This window comes from Salvelinus sp. IW2-2015, linkage group LG23 (assembly GCF_002910315.2).
Source record: "Salvelinus sp. IW2-2015 linkage group LG23, ASM291031v2, whole genome shotgun sequence".
Taxonomy (NCBI): Eukaryota; Metazoa; Chordata; class Actinopteri; order Salmoniformes; family Salmonidae; genus Salvelinus; species Salvelinus sp. IW2-2015.
The window spans coordinates 37,245,269-37,267,306 of record NC_036863.1 but is presented as its reverse complement, the minus strand read 5'-3'; the positions used below and the strand labels follow the sequence as shown (position 1 = coordinate 37,267,306).

The window sequence follows — 22,038 nt, the reverse complement described above, 5'->3', positions numbered from 1 at the left end:
TGGCTTACCAAGAAAAACTTCAGAAAGGACTCATTGAAGGCAGAAAGAAGTTTGAGCAATCAACAAAAAAGGCAGATGTATATTAGCTCACTTTAATCCATTGTTCAAGATGAGTACAGCTGACTGATGCTTCGTCGTCAAGGTGACATCTTCCTCAGATTGACCTTTCTCAAAACCATCTATCCTGTTAGTCACTTTACACCTACCGGTCAAATGTTTTAGAACACCTACTCATTCAAGGGTTTTTCTTTATTTTTACTATTTTCTACATTGTAGAATAATAGTGAAGACATCAAAACTATGAAATAACACATATGGAATCATGTAGCAACCCCCAAAAATGTTAAATAAATCAAAATATATTTGAGATTCTTAAAAGTAGCCACCCTTTGCCTTGACAGCTTTGCACACTCTTGGCATTCTCTCAACCAGCTTCATGAGGTAGTCACCTGGAATGGATCTCAATTAAAAGGTGTGCCTTGTTGAAAGTTAATTTGTGGAATTTCTTTCCTTCTTAATGCGTTTGAGCCAATCAGTTGTGTCGTGTCAAGGTAAGGGAGGTATACAGAAGACATCCCTATTTAGTAAAAGAACAAGTGCATATTATGTCAAGAACAGCTCAAATAAGCAAAGAGAATTGACAGTCCATCATTACTTTAAGAAATGAAGGTCAGTCAATTCAGAAAATGTCAAGAACTTTGAAAGTTTCTTCAAGTGCAGTCGCAAAAACCATCAAGCGCTATGACAAAACTGGCTCTCATGAGGACCGTCACAGGAAAGGAAGACCCAGAGTTACCTCTGCTGCAGAAGATAAGTTCATTAGTTTCCAGCCTCAGAAATTGCAGCCCAAATAAATGCTTCAGAGTTCAAGTAAGAGACACATATCAACATCAACTGTTCAGAGGAGACTGCTTGGATCAGGCCTTCATTGTCGAATTGCTGCAAAGAAACCACTACTAAATGACACCAATAAGAAGAAGAGACTTGCTTGGGCCAAGAAACACGAGCAATGGACATTAGACCGGTGGAAATCTGTCCTTTGGTATGATGAATCCAAATTTGAGATTTTTGGTTCCAACCGCAGTCTCTCTCTCTCTGAGGATCTGAGCCCTAGAACCATGCCTCAGGACTACCTGGCCTGATGACTCTTTGCTGTCCCCAGTCCACCTGGTCATGCTGCTGCTGCTCCAGTTTCAACTGTTCTGCCTGCCGCTATGGAACCCTGACCTGTTCACTGGATGCGCTACCTTGTCGCGGACTTGCTGTTTTGGGCTCTCTCTACCGCATCTGCTGTCTCTAACTCTGAATGATTGGCTATGAAAAGCCAACTGACATTTACTCCTGAGGTGCTGACCTGTTGCACCCTCTACAACCACTGTGATTATTTATTATTTGTTTAACACTTATGGTTATTACATGATTCCATTTGTGTTATTTCATCGTTTTGATGTCTTCACTATTATTCTATAATGTAGAAAATCATAAAAATAAAGAAAAACCCTTCAATGAGTAGGTGTGTCCAAACTTTTGACTGGTACTGTATGTTAACTTTGATTGTGTCCGATGAAACAGATCTTTCAAAGTTTTATGCAATATTAAGCCTACTGTGCCAAAGCAATTTAGAGTTGTTAAAACGGGAGTGACAAGTGTGTTGATAACGGTAATATCAAAATTCCTCTTTTAATAACTAACAGAATTGGTTAAAAAAGGCTATGGATGCCAACATATTAGCCAAGAATTAAGATGTTTATAAATCAGAGCCGGAGCTGAGCCTGTCTGCCCACAATCATCGCTCGCTCCCCCGTAGCTCACCAGCTGCTGTACAGTGAACAAAAATATAAAACGCACCATGTAAACTGTTGGTCCCATGTTTCATGATTCCATATGTGTTAGTTGTGAGGGCTTCGCTAAGATTATACAATGTAGAAAATTTTAAAAATAAAGAAAAATCCTGGAATGAGTAGGAGTGGCCAAACTTTTGACTGGTACCTGCTTAATTATTAATATTATGGTGTTTCTATTCCATGAAAAACAAAAAATCATCTGGGTTTCTGTTAGGATGGAACAGAAAATATGGCGCTGTACAACGTGACGGTCGGTTCATAGATAGGCTACATACACAGATCGGCTACATACTGTAGCTAGCTACACATCCATAGGCATACAGTTATTTTTATTCTCCACTACACAATAGGTAAATAAATAGTTAACTAGCTATGTTACTTCAGCTGTATTGCATGGCAAATATAAGCAAGGCAAGCTAACACAAATTGTACATTCAATTTGCAGTAAATGCTTTAGCAAGCTAGATTCTTTACATCCACTGTTCCACAAGATGACAGACTGGTTTGCTGGTTCTCTCAGGAGTCCCTAAAACATGAAACACAAATGACAAATTCCTACTAATGTCATAACAGTAGCTAGCTAGCTGGCTAATGTTAGCTAGTCAGCTAACTTGCTAAATAGCAATGTTAGTAAATTAACTTCATGACAAAAAAACATGCAATCATTTGTCTCAACATTTACATATTCCTCTCAATTGTACATTTTTAGCTTGACTCGTTATAACAGGTGGCTCGCGTCAAATTTGTCATTGGAACCACTCGATAGGATTGGTCATATAAAACCCTTGGGACCCAAATGCATAATGAGTGCTCTAACTCCCTCTTGTGGTGGTCTGGAGCAATGCAGCCGTGATACTGGGTACCTCCTAGTCCCGTGGTGTAAGCTCGTAACTTTTGAAGGAGGAACCACTGTAGGTGCGTCCAAACTTTTGACTGGTACTGTATATTTTCAGAATATCGGCCAAAACCCATCTCGTTTCATTTTCTCCCACTGCCGGCTACTGGGCTTCCTCTCACAACCGCATTTGGTAGTGAGTGGATACATCAAGCAGATGATATCACTGCCAAACTTAACATGATTCATCATCATGGTAATGTCTTGATGACCCTAAACAAATTTCCAGTTGATAGGCCATTGTGGAGTAGATTTACAAAGGGTTTAAAATGGATATGTAAAATCTGATTTCCTGATATGTCAATAATAAGAGCCATCTCTTAACCAATCCCTTAGCTTTTCTCAAACAAAGAGGTGTACTATGGGCCTACATACATTTTGACTCATGGTTCATGAGAAGTTCCAAAGATTTCCCAAAATTCCAAGATGGAGGAAAATCTATCCTGACGGTCCTTGAGGCCAATTTGTTCAGCATGAGGAAAGATGCCTACTAAGAAAGTTTCAAGTCTCTAGGTCAAACGGGGCAGCGGCTATGAGGGTATATATGAGACTGCTTATAAACAGTGCCACCTATAGGCCAATCAGTACCATTATTTGTTTACCAATTTATTCATGACCTCTAGTTCCTGTGTGCCAAATTACAGTGATTTGGCCATGTCAAGAAAATAAACAAATCTAAGAATAACAACAGGTTTCATCATAACATAATTCAAGGTAAACAACAAATTATAGCGCAAACATTTATGTAATGACTTAAACGTAGAATTGTTGGTTTAACAAACAGGCCTCTTGATAGTAACCAACGAGTACTATCACTGCAATATCCCATTTCAGAAACCTCAGCATAAAGCCTGATTAGGCTACTGTACAGCGTCTCCATAATGTTTCTCACTTGAACAGTGTTCTACAGGCAATGCAGATAGGAAACCACCAAATGCTAACAAGCTGACCAGTCTGCATCTTCTAAGGGCTTGTGTAAATAGAACGCGGACTGCTTTCATCCAAGCAGTAATGAAGCCGTCTCTTACTTTGGCCCCGACTGTTTGGCTAATAAATGGTAAGGGGGAGGTGAAACTGCTGGCTTTACCTCCTCCTACACCCTCTTCATTTTGATTCATTTCTCCTACGCTCATTTTCTGCATTTTCTCCTAGCCATTCCAATTCCATCTTCCCCCCTTCTATCGAAAGCGAGAACTGCTTCAGGCTCTCTCTCCCCCTCCCTCTCACACTCTCCCCTCTCCCACTCCCCTCCCGCTGTCCTCTCTCAGTAGCACACACATTGCAGTCTCTCTCTCGATCACACACACAGGCTCGCTGCAGCGAAATCCACAAATCACAGACTAGTACAGCACAGGACGGCAGGGGAAAATAACGTCAAAACAAGCCATTGATTGAGTTGTGAAAAAGCGCGTCGACCACAGAGGTGAACCATGCAATCGTTATAGGTCGTTGACATCTATGGTTGAGAGCCTTCTACTTCTACAGCACCGCTCCTTTCCCTGGGCATGTCTGAAGGACTAACACAAAACAGGCAGCCTGACGGAAGGAACCAGGGAGTGAGAAGGCATCATTAACCTTCCCACACAGTGGGGAAACTGAACTGCCCATTTAGGAGGAGAAAGGGGGTTAGAGACGTTTGGACGTTTGAGAGGGCGAAAGGCAGTTCAACACGGAGATAACACAGGCTTGGGGATGTTCTAGAGCCTCGCTGCTTCTGCAAAGGATAGATGCACAGCGAGAGGAAGAGGGGTCTGAATACCAATAACTACACAGTAAACTGAAGAGACTGGATACTGTCCTGGGAGAAGACTGCAATTAGTGAATAGATAAGAGACAGAGGAGGATAAATGTGGTGAAGCAGAATGAAATGTTTCACACATTTCAAATCTGTTGTTGATCTAGAAAACATAAGCTTGTTGTCTCTGAAAACCTCCGGGCTCATGCTTGAAAAACTAAATCGGATTATTTTGATTCACGCTCCAGTTATCAGAACGAATCAATGGATGTGGCATCCTGAACAGCATAAGCAGCAAAACTTCTGTAAGTTAAGATTCATTTGTTTTCACAGTAAAACAGACCCCTGTGTTTATCATAAGGAGATAGCATCTAACTCGCAATCTGTTCAGACTATAATGCACATTGTGCGAGAAATTCATTATCGGTGCCCATGTCCCTCTGCTAATCCTTGCACATAATTCGGAGGAGGTATATAATGGACTGACCTAGCATCAGCTCCGCATCGGGCCTTAGAACAGCACATAGTCAGGAGTTATTCACACAATAATCCCCGGGTTCTCATGCCTTACTGCTTAAACAGAGAAACTGACAAGCATCACATTTCTCATAGGCATGTTGATTTGGGAGCTGAGCTCATGTCAAAGTGAATATGGATAGGTGGACAGAGGGGCGGTGACGCAACAACACGGAAAAGGTGTAATAGGTCCATTTAGTCATCAATTATGGAGTCAGGAGAGGAAAACGTAGCAAAATCAACAGTATAACAAGGGTTTAAAGCAAATTGGAAAAACGGTCAGTTATAGCCAGCAGGTTGTTTTTCTTTAAAACAATGCTATGTAAATGAGGCCCTAGGTATTCTGCTTGGGAGAACAGGGTATTCACACTCACCTCTACAAGTCACCTACTGTAGGGGACAAACCAATCCCGTGCACGCCTCAGTCACTGACTATGAACTAAGGGGGGGGGGGTGCACAACCCATTCAAACCCTCAGACAAAAAGGTATGGGATATAACGTCATGCTTATTAGGCTAATTCGATGGTGAATTAACCCTGTTACCATGCATCCCCCTCCCCCCTCAGACATACAGGTCCAAAGGGAAACCCCATATACAGATTTCTGGTAATCCAGTCAATGGCTTTTTATCATAGCATAAAATATTACAGCACACACACCTCAACCCCACCTTACACACACAACATTTGTCGGTAAGGCGTCTATGTAGATCATTACACCATGCATGGCACGCGTAGAGACAAACAGTCTACCACATATAGGTATTTATAGGTTGCATCCATTATTTCCCTTGTGGGTCCTTCATCTCACCCTCTTACTCTTCCTCAAACACATACACTAACTGTGAGCGTGACAGCAGAAGACGCTTGCCTTGCATAAGGCTCAAACGAGCACAAATTGAATAATTCTCAACCTGGCGATATGCAGCCGCCGTGGAAAAGCACAACACTGTCACATTAATCATAATCATCAGCCTTGTGATGTAACTCAGACAATTCAAGCGACTAGGCTTCCATTCAAAGTCCATTTGCACATAATGACCTGGAGAGTCAGTCGCACTACAAACCCCTATTCAACTTCACTTAGGGCCTGCCTTTTCTGCTCAGGTTTTCAACCCTATTATTCCATCTAATTAGATGGTAGATGCGTGTTAATGTTCACTCTTAAGACACACACGACACGTCACACAACGACACACTTACACGTCACACACAGTAAGGCATCAGGTTAACGGGGCAATCCCTCGTGACAACACAGTAGGCAGTGGAGGGTGAGAACAAACAAAAGGACACTTGGCCCCAGTAACAGTGTGATTCAGTAGACATGGCCACATCCCAGAACCACTGAACAGCGTCTTGTCTGGGAAAACATCCCAGGCTTGGAAGGTTCATATTCAATCTAGCCTTATATCTCATTGAAATTACAATTGCAAAAGACACACATTGGCCTACACAAACATAGCAGCTGAACCAACACAGATTATAAAAGCGGTGTTGACCGACATGCTTGTGGATTGTCAATATCTAAAACTCTGAATAGCATTTGCACAATCCAATACCTCTAATGCACTGTTAGATCTAAACACCACTGGATCAACAAAAACACTATGAACAAGAGGGATCTAACAATGTCCCATTTCTATTTCCACAGGTGAATAACCAGCACAACAATGCCTAAATCCAACCAACAAATACTACACCCATACCTGGCGCCACACCACTCAAAATCCTATTGGAAGCCTTCAAAGCAACGCACCTCTCTAAAAGGGGTCCACCCAGACAGAACCGTACCCCCTCCTAAACTCAAGCCAAAGGTGACCAGACCTTCCCTGAGACCCCCTGCCTGCCCTCTGACCCCACAGACGGTAGTCTGGCTGGCCGTGGTGACTGGTTCCTGTGTCTTCCCTGCGCTACTTGGCCCAGGCGTGTCTGCTGGAGAGACCTGGGGCATGGTCTCCATCTGTCCCTTCCACTGTGTGTGCAGAAACCTCTCAGAGTCTCTGAGCACGCTCTGCGTCAACAAGGGCCTGCTGTTCGTCCCTCCTGACATTGACCGGCGCACCGTGGAGCTCCGTCTGGCAGATAACTTCATCCTGGAGGTGGGCAGGGTGGACTTTGCCAACATGTCAGGCCTGGTGGAACTGACTCTGTCCAGGAACACCATCCACACCCTGCGGCCCCTGTCCTTCGCTGACCTGGAGAGCCTGCGCTCACTCCACCTGGACACCAACCGGCTGACCATAGTGGGGCCAAGAGACCTGTCCGGCCTGACCAACCTACAGCACCTCATCATCAACAACAACCAGCTGACCGCCGTCTCCGCCGAGGCCTTCGATGACTTCCTGCAGACGCTGGAGGATCTGGACCTGTCCTACAACAATCTGAGGAAGGTCCCCTGGGAGGCCATCCAGAACATGGCCAGCCTGCACACCCTCAACCTGGACCACAACCTCATAGACCAGATCGCTGAGGGCTCCTTCGGCGAACTCTACAAGCTGGCACGCCTGGATATGACGTCCAACCGGCTGCAGACGCTGCCCCCCGACCCCCTGTTCTCCCGATCCCAGACGGGCGTGGTCAGCCCCACGCCCTACAGCGCTGTCATCAGCCTGAGCTTCGGGGGGAACCCCCTGCACTGTAACTGTGAGCTGCTGTGGCTGAGGCGGCTGATCCGCGGCGACGACATGGAGACGTGTGCCACCCCTGTCCACCTGGCCGGGCGCTACTTTTGGTCCATCCCAGAGGAGGAGTTCACCTGTGAGCCTCCGCTCATCACACGCCACTCCAACAAGCTGTGGGTGCTGGAGGGCCAGAGGGCAACGCTGAGGTGCCGTGCCATCGGTGACCCCGAGCCCATCATTCACTGGATCTCCCCTGACGACCGCATCGTGGCCAACTCCAGCCGTGTGTACTCCTACTACAATGGCACCCTGGACGTGCTGGTGACGCGGGCGCGTGACGACGGGGCTTACACCTGCATCGCTATCAACGCTGCCGGGGAGGCTACAGCCCTGATAGACCTCAAGATCATCCCCCTCCCTCACCGCGGCAACAACACTGTCCCCCTCACCAACCCTCGTGGAGACCCAGGCTCCTCAGACATTTCCAGTGGGAGAACAGGAGGGTCTGGAAGGAACGGGAAGGGTGGTGGTGGTTCTGTAAAGAACGCCACAGGAGAGGGGGAGAGCGGAGAGAGGGGGGATGGAGAAGCCAGCACCAGTGAGCGTTTGGTGGGGGTCCTGGGGGTGACTGCCACCTCGGCCCAGGTGCGCTGGGTCCTGGGCCGGGCCACTGGGCCGTACCTGGTGTGGATGTACCAGATCCAGTACAACTGCACTGCAGACGACGCCCTGGTGTACAGGTAAGCTCCTCTCAGTAACAAAGCAAATTGTGCACAACCTGAGAGCCAGTTCCCAATTGGCCAAGCATGAACAGATCATCAATGAGGCTAGATGCAAAATAATAATAATAAAACACCCCTATGTCCTCCTCTATTGTAACACTGTCATGTTCAAAAACTCCCCTGAGGTTCTACATTTACCAGAGTTCTCAGTGTTCTTGAGTCACAGGGACCAGGGGTGATGAACATGACACACCATCCCTGACACATGAAACAAAGGAGAGCAGCCATAGTGGACTGTAAAAGAAGTATGAAAGAGGGCAAGGTATTTATAGAGGGAACGGAAGGGAGATGGGGCGGTGGAAGGAGAGAGCCTGAAGACTCGGGGGGAAAGGAGGATGAACTCCTTATAAGAGCGCAAGCTGCAGATCTGAGGACAGTGTCACATCCCATTCCGCTGACTGAAATGGAGATAAATAGGGAGATAGGGGGTTTGGGTCTAGGGAACACTGAACCCACTCACTTCAGTTTGTGGAAGTAGGGAGGGAGAGGTAGCTAAATAGAGATGCAGTGTTTTATATAAAATACTGAAAGATTCTCAAGGACTTGTCAGGACAGTGTGTCGACAAACACACTGACACGCACACACACGCACACACACTCGGAATGCTGTCAGAAGGAAAATGAAAAACAGGAAGAAAGCCTCCCAATCCGTCATCTCCAGCTCTCTCTCTCGTTTACCCACTCTCCGTTTGCCGCTTTTTCTTGGGAACTGCATCTCCAGCCTGTCGTGTTCATGGAATAAGTCATCAGGAAACAAGTCGTTTTGTTCAATCTAACACACTCCTTGCACGATAATCTATGTATGACCACAGACAATGGAGGTGAGAGAAAGAAAATGAAAATAAGAGCAGGTACATTGGAGCATTATGACGAGGTACTGCGCAGAGAGACTGAAGTGATGGTTAGGCCAGTCTCATACCCTTCAGCAAGTAGCCAGGATGATTTAACTCTTCATCCTTCTCCCCTGATGGATATCAGACATGTTCTCAAAGAGGACAATGGGAATTGCCGCTATAATCGTTTCACGGCTCATAATTCCCTGACGTCTCAAAAAGGACAGGTGAACTGCTTGTTAAGCCTTCCCGAGATCAAAGTAAAAGTAGTCAAATACACCATTTCGGTGCCTAGTATATGCCAAGGCATATGTAGTCTTTATTGCTAAATAAAAGAGGGATGACAGCAAACATTAAGTTCTACCATCCCCGTGACTGCATCCCTAATTTGTTTGAACAGCATATCCCTGTGAGAGGTTTTCAATAGAGCTTACAATTCAAAGTTATTCACAGAATATAAACCCCATGGAGATAATAGCTTGCACATTTGGAGTTAATGTTTCGAGTAAAGCCCATCTTTCCAATTTCCATTACAATGTCTGAATGTAAACAAGTAAACGTTTTAAAGTGATTTGTAACCCAAAGCTAGAGATAATGTGAGGATAGTGTGGAGGAATGGAGGGAGAGCAAGGGCTCAAGGAAGGTTAACTGCCAGCCAGGTGAGATTAAAAGTAGGGAGACTGGGTAAAAGATTTAAGACGGCGGAGTGTTTGCCGTATCTTCCGCTTCCTGGCGTAGATTGTTTGGGGAGGGGGCGGTGGTAATTGGGGTGTGAGTATGTGTCATCGCCTTGGTCTTGACTAGCTCATTGCTTGGCATGACACGTTTCTGAGGGGGAAAAGTTTGGGAAATAGACTCCGGTAAAGTCGGCCTCCTGTTACCCTGAATATCCTTCATAGTCTCCATTACCCTTCTCCCTCTACAGCAGAGTATTATTGATTAAGGCCATTTACACAACAAAGGAGCAGATCAGACGCCTCCTCCCTCTAGCTGGCTGCACATTATCATCATTAGCGCTTAGGCGTTGTATTGTAGATTATTGCGTTTCATTCGATTTATCTCCCTCTCCTAGCCGCTTTCAGATATCCTGTTTCTCTGCTCAGCAAATGGCTCAATGTCCTTTTCTCTTGTACACCCCCACCCTTCCCTGTCTGTTAGAATTCTGCCGCCTACAAGCAACTCTTTCCTGCTGAAGAACCTGGTGTCTGGAGCAGACTACAGCCTGTGTGTCCTGGCCATCTTTGACGATGGGGTGTCCACCCTGGCCACCACCAAGGTCCTAGGCTGCACCCAGTTCAGCACCAAAGAGGACTTCCCAGAGTGCCGATCCCTGCAGGCCCACTTCCTGGGCGGCACGCTGACGGTCATGGTGGGGGGGGTCATCGTGGTAACACTGCTGGTGTTCACAGTGGCGATGATGGTAAGGCACCGTGTCTGTGGAGACTGTCAAGACGAGGGCCACTACCCTGCCCATCACCATGACGACTTCCTGCCCTCCAAGGAAGGAGTGGATGTTTACGCTCAGACCAACGGAAACGGGAGCGTGATGATGGTGGCTCTGCCCAACAACATTCTTGGCCAACAGGCTAAGCCGCTGCCATTGAAAATCAAACCCCAAGCCAAGAACAAGCCCAAGCCAAAGCTTGACTCAGATCAGCTCAGTGGGGAGGGAAAGGGTGAGAAGCCAGGCCTGGAGGTGGTCGTGAGGGGGAAAGGATTCCCCCCTTTCACCCTTGAGAGTGAGAGAGTGACACTGTACTACTCCCCTGCCAACACCTCCCAGACCTTACCCCATCCCCGAGCTCACAAGGCCCCGAAACACTCAGGCAAGCTCAAGCTGCGCCACTCTGAGGAGAAGGAGAGAGACTTGGACAAAATGGTGGGCTCCATATGCAGCCTAGACTCTGAGGCCCAGGGGGAGGAGTCGGAGCGCGTGAAGGACTCAAGGAGGGGAGATCGCCCGCCACTAGGGCCGACACGCAGCTGCTCCTTTGACGTGGGCGAGATCACCACGACAACCTGCTACGGATATGCGAAGCAACTGAGTGTGATATGGACCAGGAGGAGCCAGTCGGTGCAGGGCATGCTGGTCCAGTGTGCCTCAACAGCCAGTTCAGCGAGCAGCACAGGCAGCGACCACCCCCCACCTGCCCTCACACATGGCTACCTGCACACCCACAACACCTCCAACTCTAAGTCCAGTGAGGCTGACAACATCGGAGACCTGGAAGAGAGTGTTTTATAGGGTGAAGATGACAGAGGGACAAAAAGGAACAAAACAAAGACTGAAATGGATAAATTGACAGTGGACAGGTGGATGTAAAAGCCATTTGGCTTAAAAAGGACGAGAAACTATCAAAGCACACAGTGCATTGCACAAGGAACATAGCACATGGTGAAGGAGCTAATGCCACGTATGGTGTGGACAGATGGGAGTGACAACTATTGTGAGAAAAAAAAAAAGGTATAATGATGTCTGCTGGTCTAAAGCTGTGAGATACCGACTACCCAAACGCATGGGGATTACAACCTGAGACTTGTTTCAACAAGATTAATTAAACAATTAATGAATTACTACAGTAAATAAATCAACCACCACTCAACAGCAGCGTCTCGACTTTGAATGCCAAACCGCTGAGTAAATCAGGCCTCAAACTGGTACACGAGACAACTGTGATAATCAGATGCCAGTCAATTATCATGTGTTTGTTTGCAAAGAGCAGGAAGCAGCCTATCTGCAAACACAGAGGTGTTTGTTTAGCTGAGAGAGGGAGCGAGAGAGATGGGGAGAATAAGGGGTAGAGACACTGGCTGGGGGGAGCAGAAGAGATGCCTGGCGTCAGGGAGGAGCTCGGAGATAACGCAGTAGACAGGGAGTTGGTTCATGCTACGTCTATTGATGCCATCTGTCATGTACTTTTCTGTAGTATACATTCATAGCCGCAAAAGCCCCGTCGAGCTCAATTAGCATGAGCTGTGTGATTGAGTGGCCGATACACACATTCACACATAAGTGAGACGACAAGGAGATAGTGTGAGAGAAGTGCGTGCACCCGTTTCCTCTTTTCTTGCCAGAGGCAAACTGCTGACCTGTTTCAGCCAATTAAAAAATGCTGATTGGAGAATTCACACAAACACAATGTGAACTCTGCGCAGCAGTGCTGCAACTACTGACCCGCGGTTCTACAACCAACCATTGTTCACATCGTAGAGCCCAGATATATCATGTTCTGCTGACAAGTCCAGTTAATATCTGGGCCCATATACACAAAGCCTCTCAGAGTAGGAGTGTTGATCTAGGATCAGTTTGGCCTTCTAGCTCATAATAAATACAATTATATGGACAGCTGGGTACCTGATCCTAGATCAGCACTTGTAATCTGAGACGCTTTGTGGACAACGGGCCCAGCTTGGCAGATCTTGGTGGTTATTTTAGAAACTACTATAACACATCTTCCCAGTTAACAGGACCAGCTTGGGTAAAGCTACAGTGTTCTAAGCTGTAGATACGATTGTGCAGTTAAGTTCAGGAGAAGTTCAACATCTCGGAAACAGCTCAGACATCTCCAATATGCTGGATAAGAAAGTAAAGCAGTTATTTTAAGTAGTCATTATTTCCTTTAGTGTCGTACGATCCAAGTCATTCACCGAGGCTGGCCGTTTTCTGCCCCTGCATATAAAAACCTACCTGTGAGCATAGCTGCGGGAAGTACGGGTGCTGAAATACACACACCACCCCCCCAAAAAAATTGGAATAAAAAAATATATATATAAATTCCCCCCCCTCACAGAAGTAGTGCACCGGGGACTTAACTAATCCTGTATTAGTTGACCGATATAGCCCTCTGTAGTGGGGGGAACCTTTATTTTTTTCATCCAAAGAAAGTTTTTTTCGATTGAGTCAAGCTTGTTTAATTCCAAAGTTTGTAAACAACGCAAATGTAAATAAACACTGTATAGCTTCAACATGGTTAAAAATATTCCTTTGATATAATTGATGGTCAGTCCTTGCACGCCTTGTTCTTTTTGTCATTACAACTGTACCGATAGCAGCACAAACAGGCTTCAGTGTGTCCATGTCTGGACACCAAAGCAGCCCTACCTTGACAAACTAWACACCTTTTTTCTCTCACACTTTGAGCATTACGACTGAGCTGCCGAGGACTACGTGCTTAGCCGCGGGACGATGTTAAGGGTAGCTGCAATTTTTTCATCGACGGGCAAAAAAATTCTAATCTGCCCCCCAAACGTCTTCCCGAGGCTTTGCCTGTGAGACAGCCAGACGGAAAACGATTTTAAGTGACAGCGTTGACTTTTTCCATCTCAGATGTAGAGCCAAGGTGTTTTCTATTCACAACTGGAGACTTGAGCAGAAAAACATGGTAATTCAACAGGACAGACCAGCATTCTAACTCTCCCATTTGAATTTAAAATATATACTCCCCGTCACGCTGAAGCACCTCTACCCCAGCCACACCCTATGATCAGAGGAGACGTGTGTGGGTGGATGTCTGTTTGCGTGAGAAAGTGGATGAGAGACTGACACTCATTCCACATAAAACCACCAAAATCTTGAAAAAGAGGCAGCTTCATCCACCACAGTCAGTCTCCATTTTATTTTTTTTATAAAAAAAAAAGAAAGTGAAATGGCCATTTGGACAAGCTTCGTCACAATATATAGACAGAACCCGAACAGTATTCTGGACATTTTGTGGTTGGTTCCTTGAGGGAATCACAACCCTCCTAAAAGCAAATGCTGTGGAAATCAGCACCAGATGCAAATTGGGAAATTCATGTAGCCGTACAATTCAGTACAATTCTATTTGTGTGCGAGAGACAAATGTGCGAGACAGGTACAGAGGGAGGGAGAGAGAGAGAGAGCGAGGGGAGAGAGAATGAACGTTGGAGGGCTTAAGTATTATTCATGCAAATGACTCATGTACATGCATGTTTAAGTGGTCAGTAACAGACTGCTGCATACATCATTAAAATCCGTGTTTATCTGCTACCCTGGTCCTACAAATGTCTCATCACTAAACTGCATAGAGAGACTGTTTGGGGAGGAGCAGTGTGGGGTGTTAGTGTGGAGGGGAGGTAAGCAGAGAGGGGTATGATGACAATAAGTGTCACAGCTGTGAAATCCTTATTGAACACCCCTAATTCACAATCCCGCTTTGAGGCAGAGTGCGGCAACGATTTCAAATCCCATTGCCTAAAAAAAAAAAAAATTCAAAATACATAATACAATCACATATGTTCATCTGAGCGAGGTAAGAAATAAAAAACGGGATAATTTGTCTCTAGCCTGCCTGCACACAACATCTTCCGCTTCTCTTTAAGCAGCCTCCCACTCATCTCAATTTCACACAACTCCTCTCCCCATCTCGCTACTCCATGCTTCAGTTCGCTATATCTCCCTCTAACACCAGTCACACCTCTGGGAACCATTTAGCGCAGATTAGGGCTTCAAAGTCCCTTGTAAAACCACTCTTCCTGCTCTACACAGTGTTTAGTATGGACCACGAGCCACATCTTCAGGTTCTACTTGTAAAGGAACATAGTAGTTACACAAGCTGGCAATAACCTGTGCTCCCATCTCAATTGTTCAAGAACCTCGTCTTCGCTCTCATCCTTGTGTGTGTGTGTGTGTGTGTGTGTGTGTGTGTGTGTGTGTGTGTGTGTGTGTGTGTGTGTGTGTGTGTGTGTGTATGTATGTGTGTGTGTGTGTGTGTGTACACACTGTACATCCATAACCGAGGGGAGGGCGAGGTAGGAGAAAGGGGGACACAATAGATAAAACTGATGGTGGGCACAGGAATCCTCGAGTAGGACCCAAGAGAGTCATTTTCCAGAGCACGAAAGGCACGATTTCTATCTGCAGATGAGAGAGGGGTCAGAAAACTCCATTTAAAGCCAATTTATAGTCCAGCTGCAAAGTGAGACAGAGCTACATGTAATGGACATTGGGTTGGTACTGTTGGTTAGTCTTCCCAAGGTGCATCGGCATCCCTACAGTACACCGCAAAGCTATTAGCACAACAGAACAATGGACATGAGCACTGGAATACCTGAGATCTTGCTGAAGCACAACTTCGGCGAGTCACAGTCTGTTCCTACGCCCAGAAAAGACATTGTGGGATTTACTTTTTGACAGGATTTCAACATGTTTAGGGATTTTTTTCTTTCTTTTCTCGCACCATCAAATCATGAGGGATTTGGTAAAACATGACACCTGCGCTGCCTAGGGCTAGGGTAGTATCACAGTTTGACAGTTTTCCCAGCCAATATGTTGCGCAGATGTTGGCAGCAAGTCCTCTGCTTCCTAACACCTAATGGTGCTGGTGAGGAAATTACTGGGCTCTTATTTGAACAGGTAATTAAATCTCTGGTGGTGTCAGTGCTAAATAAATGAGCTATTTGAAGCTGCTTAATAAAAAAGAGGCACTGCTGCGGCCTGATGGGATTTGAGTGGCCTTCCACCACTGGGAGGAACAGCATGAGAGATGAGAAAGGAGGGATGCGTGATAGGGGGGGGGAAATGGGGAAAAAGAGTTTAGCTTACGCAGCGAGGGAAATTAATCACACGCAAAGAAATGGAGGGAGGGAGTTGGGCAACAGACATGGGTTTGAACTTGTTCACCCGTCCTGAAGTGAAAATCCGCCATTAACACGTGACAGTTGGCTTGTTAGTGCCCTTGTGGAGCAGAGAGGGGGTGATCTGGAGCAGCTTTAATGTCTTTTGATATTTTGGAGTGCTGCCTTTGCAAATCCTCATGCCAACAACACACCTCCGGGGCAGAGGAGAGCATACACTTGGGGAAAGCGAGGGTTAGGGAGAGGCTGAGAGGGGTTGAAGATAGGGGAAATAAAAGAGCAATGAAATATCACAACTCCAGGGCAGAAGTCTGTCACACTGCATCAGCATAGGTCAAAAAGAGGAGGGGAGTAGGGACACAACTTCGGGAAGGGGAAACTAGACAAGCTGAAACAGAACAAGGACGATCAAGAGAAGGGATTACGCTGCAGGAGGCGGAGGTCTGAAGAGGCTGGGGGAGGAAATGCAAGTGTGTGAAGGGGGTCGGACACGGTCAGAAGACCAGAGTTCCACCACTGATCAATGTTGGAGAGTTGCCCCGCTGCATGCCCTTCAAAAGCTCAGCTGTGCCATGGTGCAGCTGCTGCCTCTAACCCTCGCTCAAATCACACACACTTTCCCCAATCAAAGGTTTCATTTAGAGCCATGGAAAACTAAGGCTGGCAGTACAAGAATCTCCTCTCACATAGCTGACAAAAATACATCCAGACAGCCATTACTGCCTTTCATACTGTGCTTTCATGTGAACATGTTGTTATTGACACTAGTATCGAATAAACAAAGAAATCCCACTGATCTGTATCTCTGATTCTCTACTTTACAATTCCAAACCAAAGCCTTCTTCGATACATAGTTGAAAGTAGACTCCTCCTGTCTGAATGTTTCTAATATGCTAGCCTTTCATCCTCTGTCACATGCTTACACATGAGCCATCCCATCCCCTGTATAATTAGCTTCTACTTCCCCTTGCTACTAAATAATTGGCCACTTAAAATGGTGCCATTTAAAAGATGCGCTTCTTGCAAGAAAACAAATCTAGGTTTTGTGGAGAAAATGTTTCATCATTGACTTGATCTGTGGCCCGTGGATTGAATTAGATGGAACTACGAATAGAGAAAGAACAGAGCTCACTTGACCTTGCAGTACAGTAGCGTAGTGATTAAAATGCCTTTGATCAGAACCAGATTCATCATCAAGGCATAGATGACCTGACTGGCCTTAACGGCCCGTAATGGCCTCAACACAGTTCATTCTCCCTGCTCACTTAGCCTTCTGACATCCTTTTCATGGAGCTCCTGCTTTCCACGACTCTCCTCTCCAGAGTTGCCACTTTCAGCACTTTTCACTATGTAGCTTTTCCCTTACTAAGGATCTCATGCCAAAAGCATCCCTGACCATAACACAGTAATGACACATACAGACAGTTTCAGGTGAGTGTAAAACGGGGTACTATCAAAATATGCACTTCCATGCACTTTCGGGTTCTCTGACAAGTTCTAAATTCTTGATGACTGGATATATTTAGATTTGAAGCCATCCACCGCATATATCATACTGCTTTACTACTTGAGTCGAGCAGTTGGAGAATAAAAAAAGGCTAATGTGGCCACACGACGCGCTGTTGGTAATGACCCTACCTTGACCCCGCGGACACGGAACTCTGCCAGCGCCCGGTTCATCTTGGCAGCGGCGGCAGGCAGGTCATTCCCGCTGGCGATGACTTTGACCAGGAGGGAGTCGTAGTGGGGGGAGATGACGGCCCCCTGGAACGCGGAGGCACTGTCCAGACGGATGCCCATGCCCTCTCCAGTCCGGAACACCTGAAGAATGGGGACAGGAGAATTACGGGGTATGCAGGCAGCAATGCAACAGATAAGACAGGCGTCAGGAAAAGAGCAATCCTGTTGATACGCAGTATGTACGAAGTACATGCACATTTACAAATGTGGCAATTCATATCCTTTGATAACACTCAACCACTTTCCAAGTTTCATGTTTGTCAATTCACTCAATTAGTCAGTGGTAGTCTCAGTTGTAGCTGTGCGATATGTTTAATTAGCTGATATCCTTTAAACAAGCTGCATTTCATGGGCCAATTAAAATTCTAAAGACTTTTGATTGTTTTTAATCAAAAAGAAGCTCACAGGATGTCAGTAAAGTTAACATTCCAAATGAAAAGGTTTGATTGAAAAGACACACAAGAGAGAGGACGTTCCTAAAGTCTTGGGCTAGGCTCTGTGCAATATCAGAACAGACCAAGGATAAAAAGCTAGCCTTCCAAACAGCAGATATTGCCCTTAAATGGGTGACACATAGTGTTGGCACTGAACCACTGAATTATTCAAGCTTGGTATTACCGTGCTGTGCTGATATCTTTATTGGTTGAAAATGGCATACTGAAAATGCAACTGAAAATCGTGTTTAGCTCCATAAGAGTCACCCCCTCATCCTCCAAGCTCCCATCACTCTGCCTCCGTGTGCCTCCCAGCGTAGGGATTAAAGCACTGTTAACCTCATTCTCACTGTGTGAGAGGCACTGCAGGGAGGACCCTTACACAAATCAGAACAATCGCAGCCAAACAGCCTCCCAACACAATTAAACATGTCCACCTGCGTTGCAAGCGTTAGAGCCCCAGCCCTCGTGTTGTGAGGGGAACTGGGAGAGATGATGTGTTCCGCGGTGTGCTGCTCCCACCCTTGGCGCTGCTGTGTATCTTGGAGCGCTCACATTTCAATTCTCCAAATCTCTCAATTAGATATGAATAGGATATCGCAATCTTAGCCGAATAATGTTTTATAGTACAATTTTGCACTTCGGGATAGTGCCAGTGGTCTTAATATATAGAAAAGTAACCAAATGAGCAAGTTACAACTATGATTGTGTTTGATTGTTTTCCAAACAGTAGGCTAAACGTCATTACCACTGTTTATTAACGTAAATCTACCCGGAGGGATGAAGCCCACAGCAAACACAGTAATGGACAATGTCAGAAAAAAACAACATTCAGTATTTGTGGCAGAAAGAGGAGATCACACATGGCGCCAAGGTAACACTGGATGATGTCCAATCACGCTGCCACAGCACAGTGACTAAAACCTTTCGGGCCAGACTCAGTGTGTATGTCCTGCATCTCTCTCTCGCGCTCTGTCTGGGAGAATAAACTGATCCGAGGTTAAATGCGCTCTGGTCTTGGAGCACATGCTGCATCATGGGAGGGAGGCTTGAGGGGGTCTAAACGTGCTCGTTTCTGTCAGGATGCGTGTGCGACGCTTCAACCTCTGTCGTCAAGGCAACAGGGCAATTTAAGATGGCGGCCTGCCAATCCAACTCCACTCAGCCCCCCCCCTCCATCGTTAGACACAGCAACCCTCCGTTCAAAAGTAGGTCACAACACCTACACTAATTCACAGCCTAAAACCTCCTTGACAAGCATGTACCCGTACCACGCTGCAGCCTCTAACACCACACCCTCTAGGACCCATCCAACCGGACAAAAAAAMAAAAAACTGTCAGTCCAACAAAAGGTTTCACAACACCTGTGTTTAGCATCTCCCTGCCTCCCTCACTTAGAGACGACGTCAAACGCGTTGTCAGTTTGACAAGTTGAACCGAAGGTTTGCCCAAGCTTACCCAGCTGTGTAGAGCACATCTACAACAGAGGCAGGGTCCTCCGGAGGAACACGGTATGCCAGATAGACTTGTTCAGCATGTCTACTGAACACCTCCTGTCGACCTGGCCAACGTCACACACAGGAGTGGAATAAGATCAGCTGCACTACGAAGCCCAATATGACCAGACTGTCTTTACGGTCAAGCTAGGGGGAACAAGCTTTTTGCTGCTAGATATTTCTGCTTTTAAATTATATATATATATATTTTTTAAACAAGTCAAATTATTTATGTAAATATATTAAAGCTCTGCCTGAGAATGTGTATGTCCAGTGTGGCTAGTTGAACTGCTGATACAATGTGGACACTACTCAAATCTCTCCCACAGGGTGTCCTTTGGGCTGGCTTTTGACAAAAATAATAATTAAAAGCCGATAAATGTTTTAATCAAATCGCAAAAATAATGTTTTTTAGCCCATTCAATGATGAAAATACATTCGACTGGTCATGCTTATCGGTTTATGGGTTCATTTGCACCATTTAGTTGAATTAACTTGGGTGTGCATTTCTGTTAGGCCTAAAGACTCATAACGACTATCACACTCGCACAGCATACAGATACAGAGCCTGGTTTAAGCTGAAAATCTGTCAGCCAGAGCAAAAGCTGCTGCTACTGCTCCTGTTGCTGCTGGAGTGAAACATGCTTTTTAGAAGCCAAATCATCACGCAACAATTCTAAATGAAATCACGTTTTAAAAAAACCTTTAAAAAAAGAAGAAAAGAGCTTCTACTCGCATTTCTCAACTGGTAATTGAAGCGCACTTCCCATTCAAATTGCGTATAACGGTAGGCAGGCTTCCGCGCATCACACCACTTTGCAATGAGTTGGCGGTAGTATGCATTTTGAGAACATATAGGCCTAACGTAAACTCAACCCATTCCGTACAAATTTGTGCAACCGCGACATTCAAACGAGGCTGCAAAGAAAACCAAATGGGACTGCAGCGACTGTGTTGACTTCAAAAATCGGGGGTGTAAACTAGGTTTCTATTCAAGGGTTGATCGACATGGTAATGGCTCTATAGTATTGGAGAATAGTTGGAAAAAAACGGACCCTCCGTTACATCGTGACTTGTCATGCCGTAACGTACAGCATGCATATAGCTACTATTTCTGTCTTACAATCTCTCTCCAGCAGGTGTAGCACTTGTAGCACTCTCATCGTTTAAAAACAAAAAATGGACAGTGACGGGGGTAAGGGGGGATACCGAGTCATATTTTGCGTCGTCACTGCAAGCGATCACGACTCAAAAAAACGGTTTACTTCTGAAGATCACTTTAGCACCGTCCTAAAAACCCGATTCAAATTCGACACAAACCTTCAAATAGGTATGTAATGACACATTATATAAACTCTTTATAGTGTTTTATTTACATTCTAGAGGCGATAAGTTGGACAGATCGAGTGAAAAAAAGCGATTTCCCCACACAACATCTCTCCTCCTCACTATCACGCATTAGTTTTGCTTCCCCACCCGCCATTTTTAAAAAGACCCGACGGGGCTCATTGCCTTCTTGAATCATGCAGAAACGGGCAGCGTTTAGGTCATGTAATTTATTTTGTTGGAAAGGGGAGAAAGTGTGCTTTACAATGGTATTGACATTACAGTTGATCTGGAAGTATTACGTTTTTGGGGAGCTAAAATAAGGTCAATTGTACGGACCAAGGCGATGTACAAAAGTGAGTGAGATTACCTTACTTAATTGTTTGAAACCTGCGCATTTTACTACATATTATGTAACATGTTTACCTTGCTCTAAAGTAGGCTAGCCAAAATACAACCAAATGTGGAGTCAATTCTTTTATAAAGACTTCCATTGCTGTGCTTATAAAACGTGAAGAAATAATAGTTTATCAATATTTTAAAGCTAGACATTCTGATCTGTTGCATCAGCCACATTTTTATATATCCTAGGCCTACTGGATGTATGAATTTGGGATCTACTGTCCAACAACTGTCCCAGAGTCTGTTTGGAATAGGCTATTTATTTCTCGCACAGAACGACAAGCTGACCAACAGAATAGATTATATTCTACTATGGGGGATAGTATATTGACAGGCTAGTGATTTTGCTGTTTATTACTCGTCTTGTGGGCTGAGAAAAATGTCATGTGGAATGTTCTAACATTTTCGAATGCGCATCAGAATTCGGTAAGAAGGACGCCATAATCCAAATGTGATTTCTGTCATTCTGAGAACCGTGGGTGGACACCCAAATCCGGTTTTGCACCCAGTGCACATGGGTCAGGTGCATTTCTCAAATGTCTGGTAAATGAAAATGCTGCTAGTCAAATGTCCAGGGCCACATTTTCCTAACGGAAACCCTGCTCTCCCATCAGTAAGCATTTTACCTCCCTGCAAAACTGAGTCCCCACGCACTTTAACGGATCCAACAAATCCCAGTGACATAGCAGCTATGTACCACAGCTGCAGTTAGGCAATTAAGACATCAGGAAAAGGACTCTCATGCCCCGTCCTGCTCAGAGACACACAGAGACACAAAGACCTATTCACTCCATGGACACCCCTTACGAGACTTGTAACC

At 45.5% G+C, this 22,038-nt stretch overlaps 2 protein-coding genes across 4 annotated transcripts in view; one reads left to right on the top strand and one right to left on the bottom strand.

Moving 5' to 3' along the window:
- The window catches only part of LOC111950242 (pyruvate carboxylase, mitochondrial), a 99,740-nt gene that overhangs the window by 26,863 nt on the left and 50,839 nt on the right, over positions 1-22,038 (bottom strand). For all 3 annotated transcript variants that reach the window (XM_023967664.2, XM_023967663.2, XM_023967665.2), the window contains exon 10: positions 17,459-17,641. In XM_023967664.2, coding sequence (XP_023823432.1) covers positions 17,459-17,641 — 183 coding nt within the window. The remainder of the gene's footprint in view (positions 1-17,458; positions 17,642-22,038) is intronic.
- LOC111950243 (leucine-rich repeat and fibronectin type-III domain-containing protein 4-like) lies at positions 4,031-13,192 on the top strand. Its single transcript, XM_023967666.1, has 3 exons — positions 4,031-4,779; positions 6,642-8,351; positions 10,385-13,192. Exons 2-3 carry the CDS (start codon positions 6,661-6,663, stop codon positions 11,469-11,471), a joined length of 2,778 nt encoding a protein of 925 aa, XP_023823434.1. The 5' UTR covers positions 4,031-4,779; positions 6,642-6,660; the 3' UTR covers positions 11,472-13,192.

What these genes read in the sequence shown, in the direction of transcription:
- LOC111950243 (XM_023967666.1), top strand. Translation starts at nt 6,661, where the DNA reads ATGCCTAAATCCAACCAACAAATACTACACCCATACCTGGCGCCACAC. An exon ending in GACGACGCCCTGGTGTACAG is followed by an intron (nt 8,352 to 10,384) that starts GTAAGCTCCTCT and finishes CCTGTCTGTTAG; the next exon opens with AATTCTGCCGCCTACAAGCA.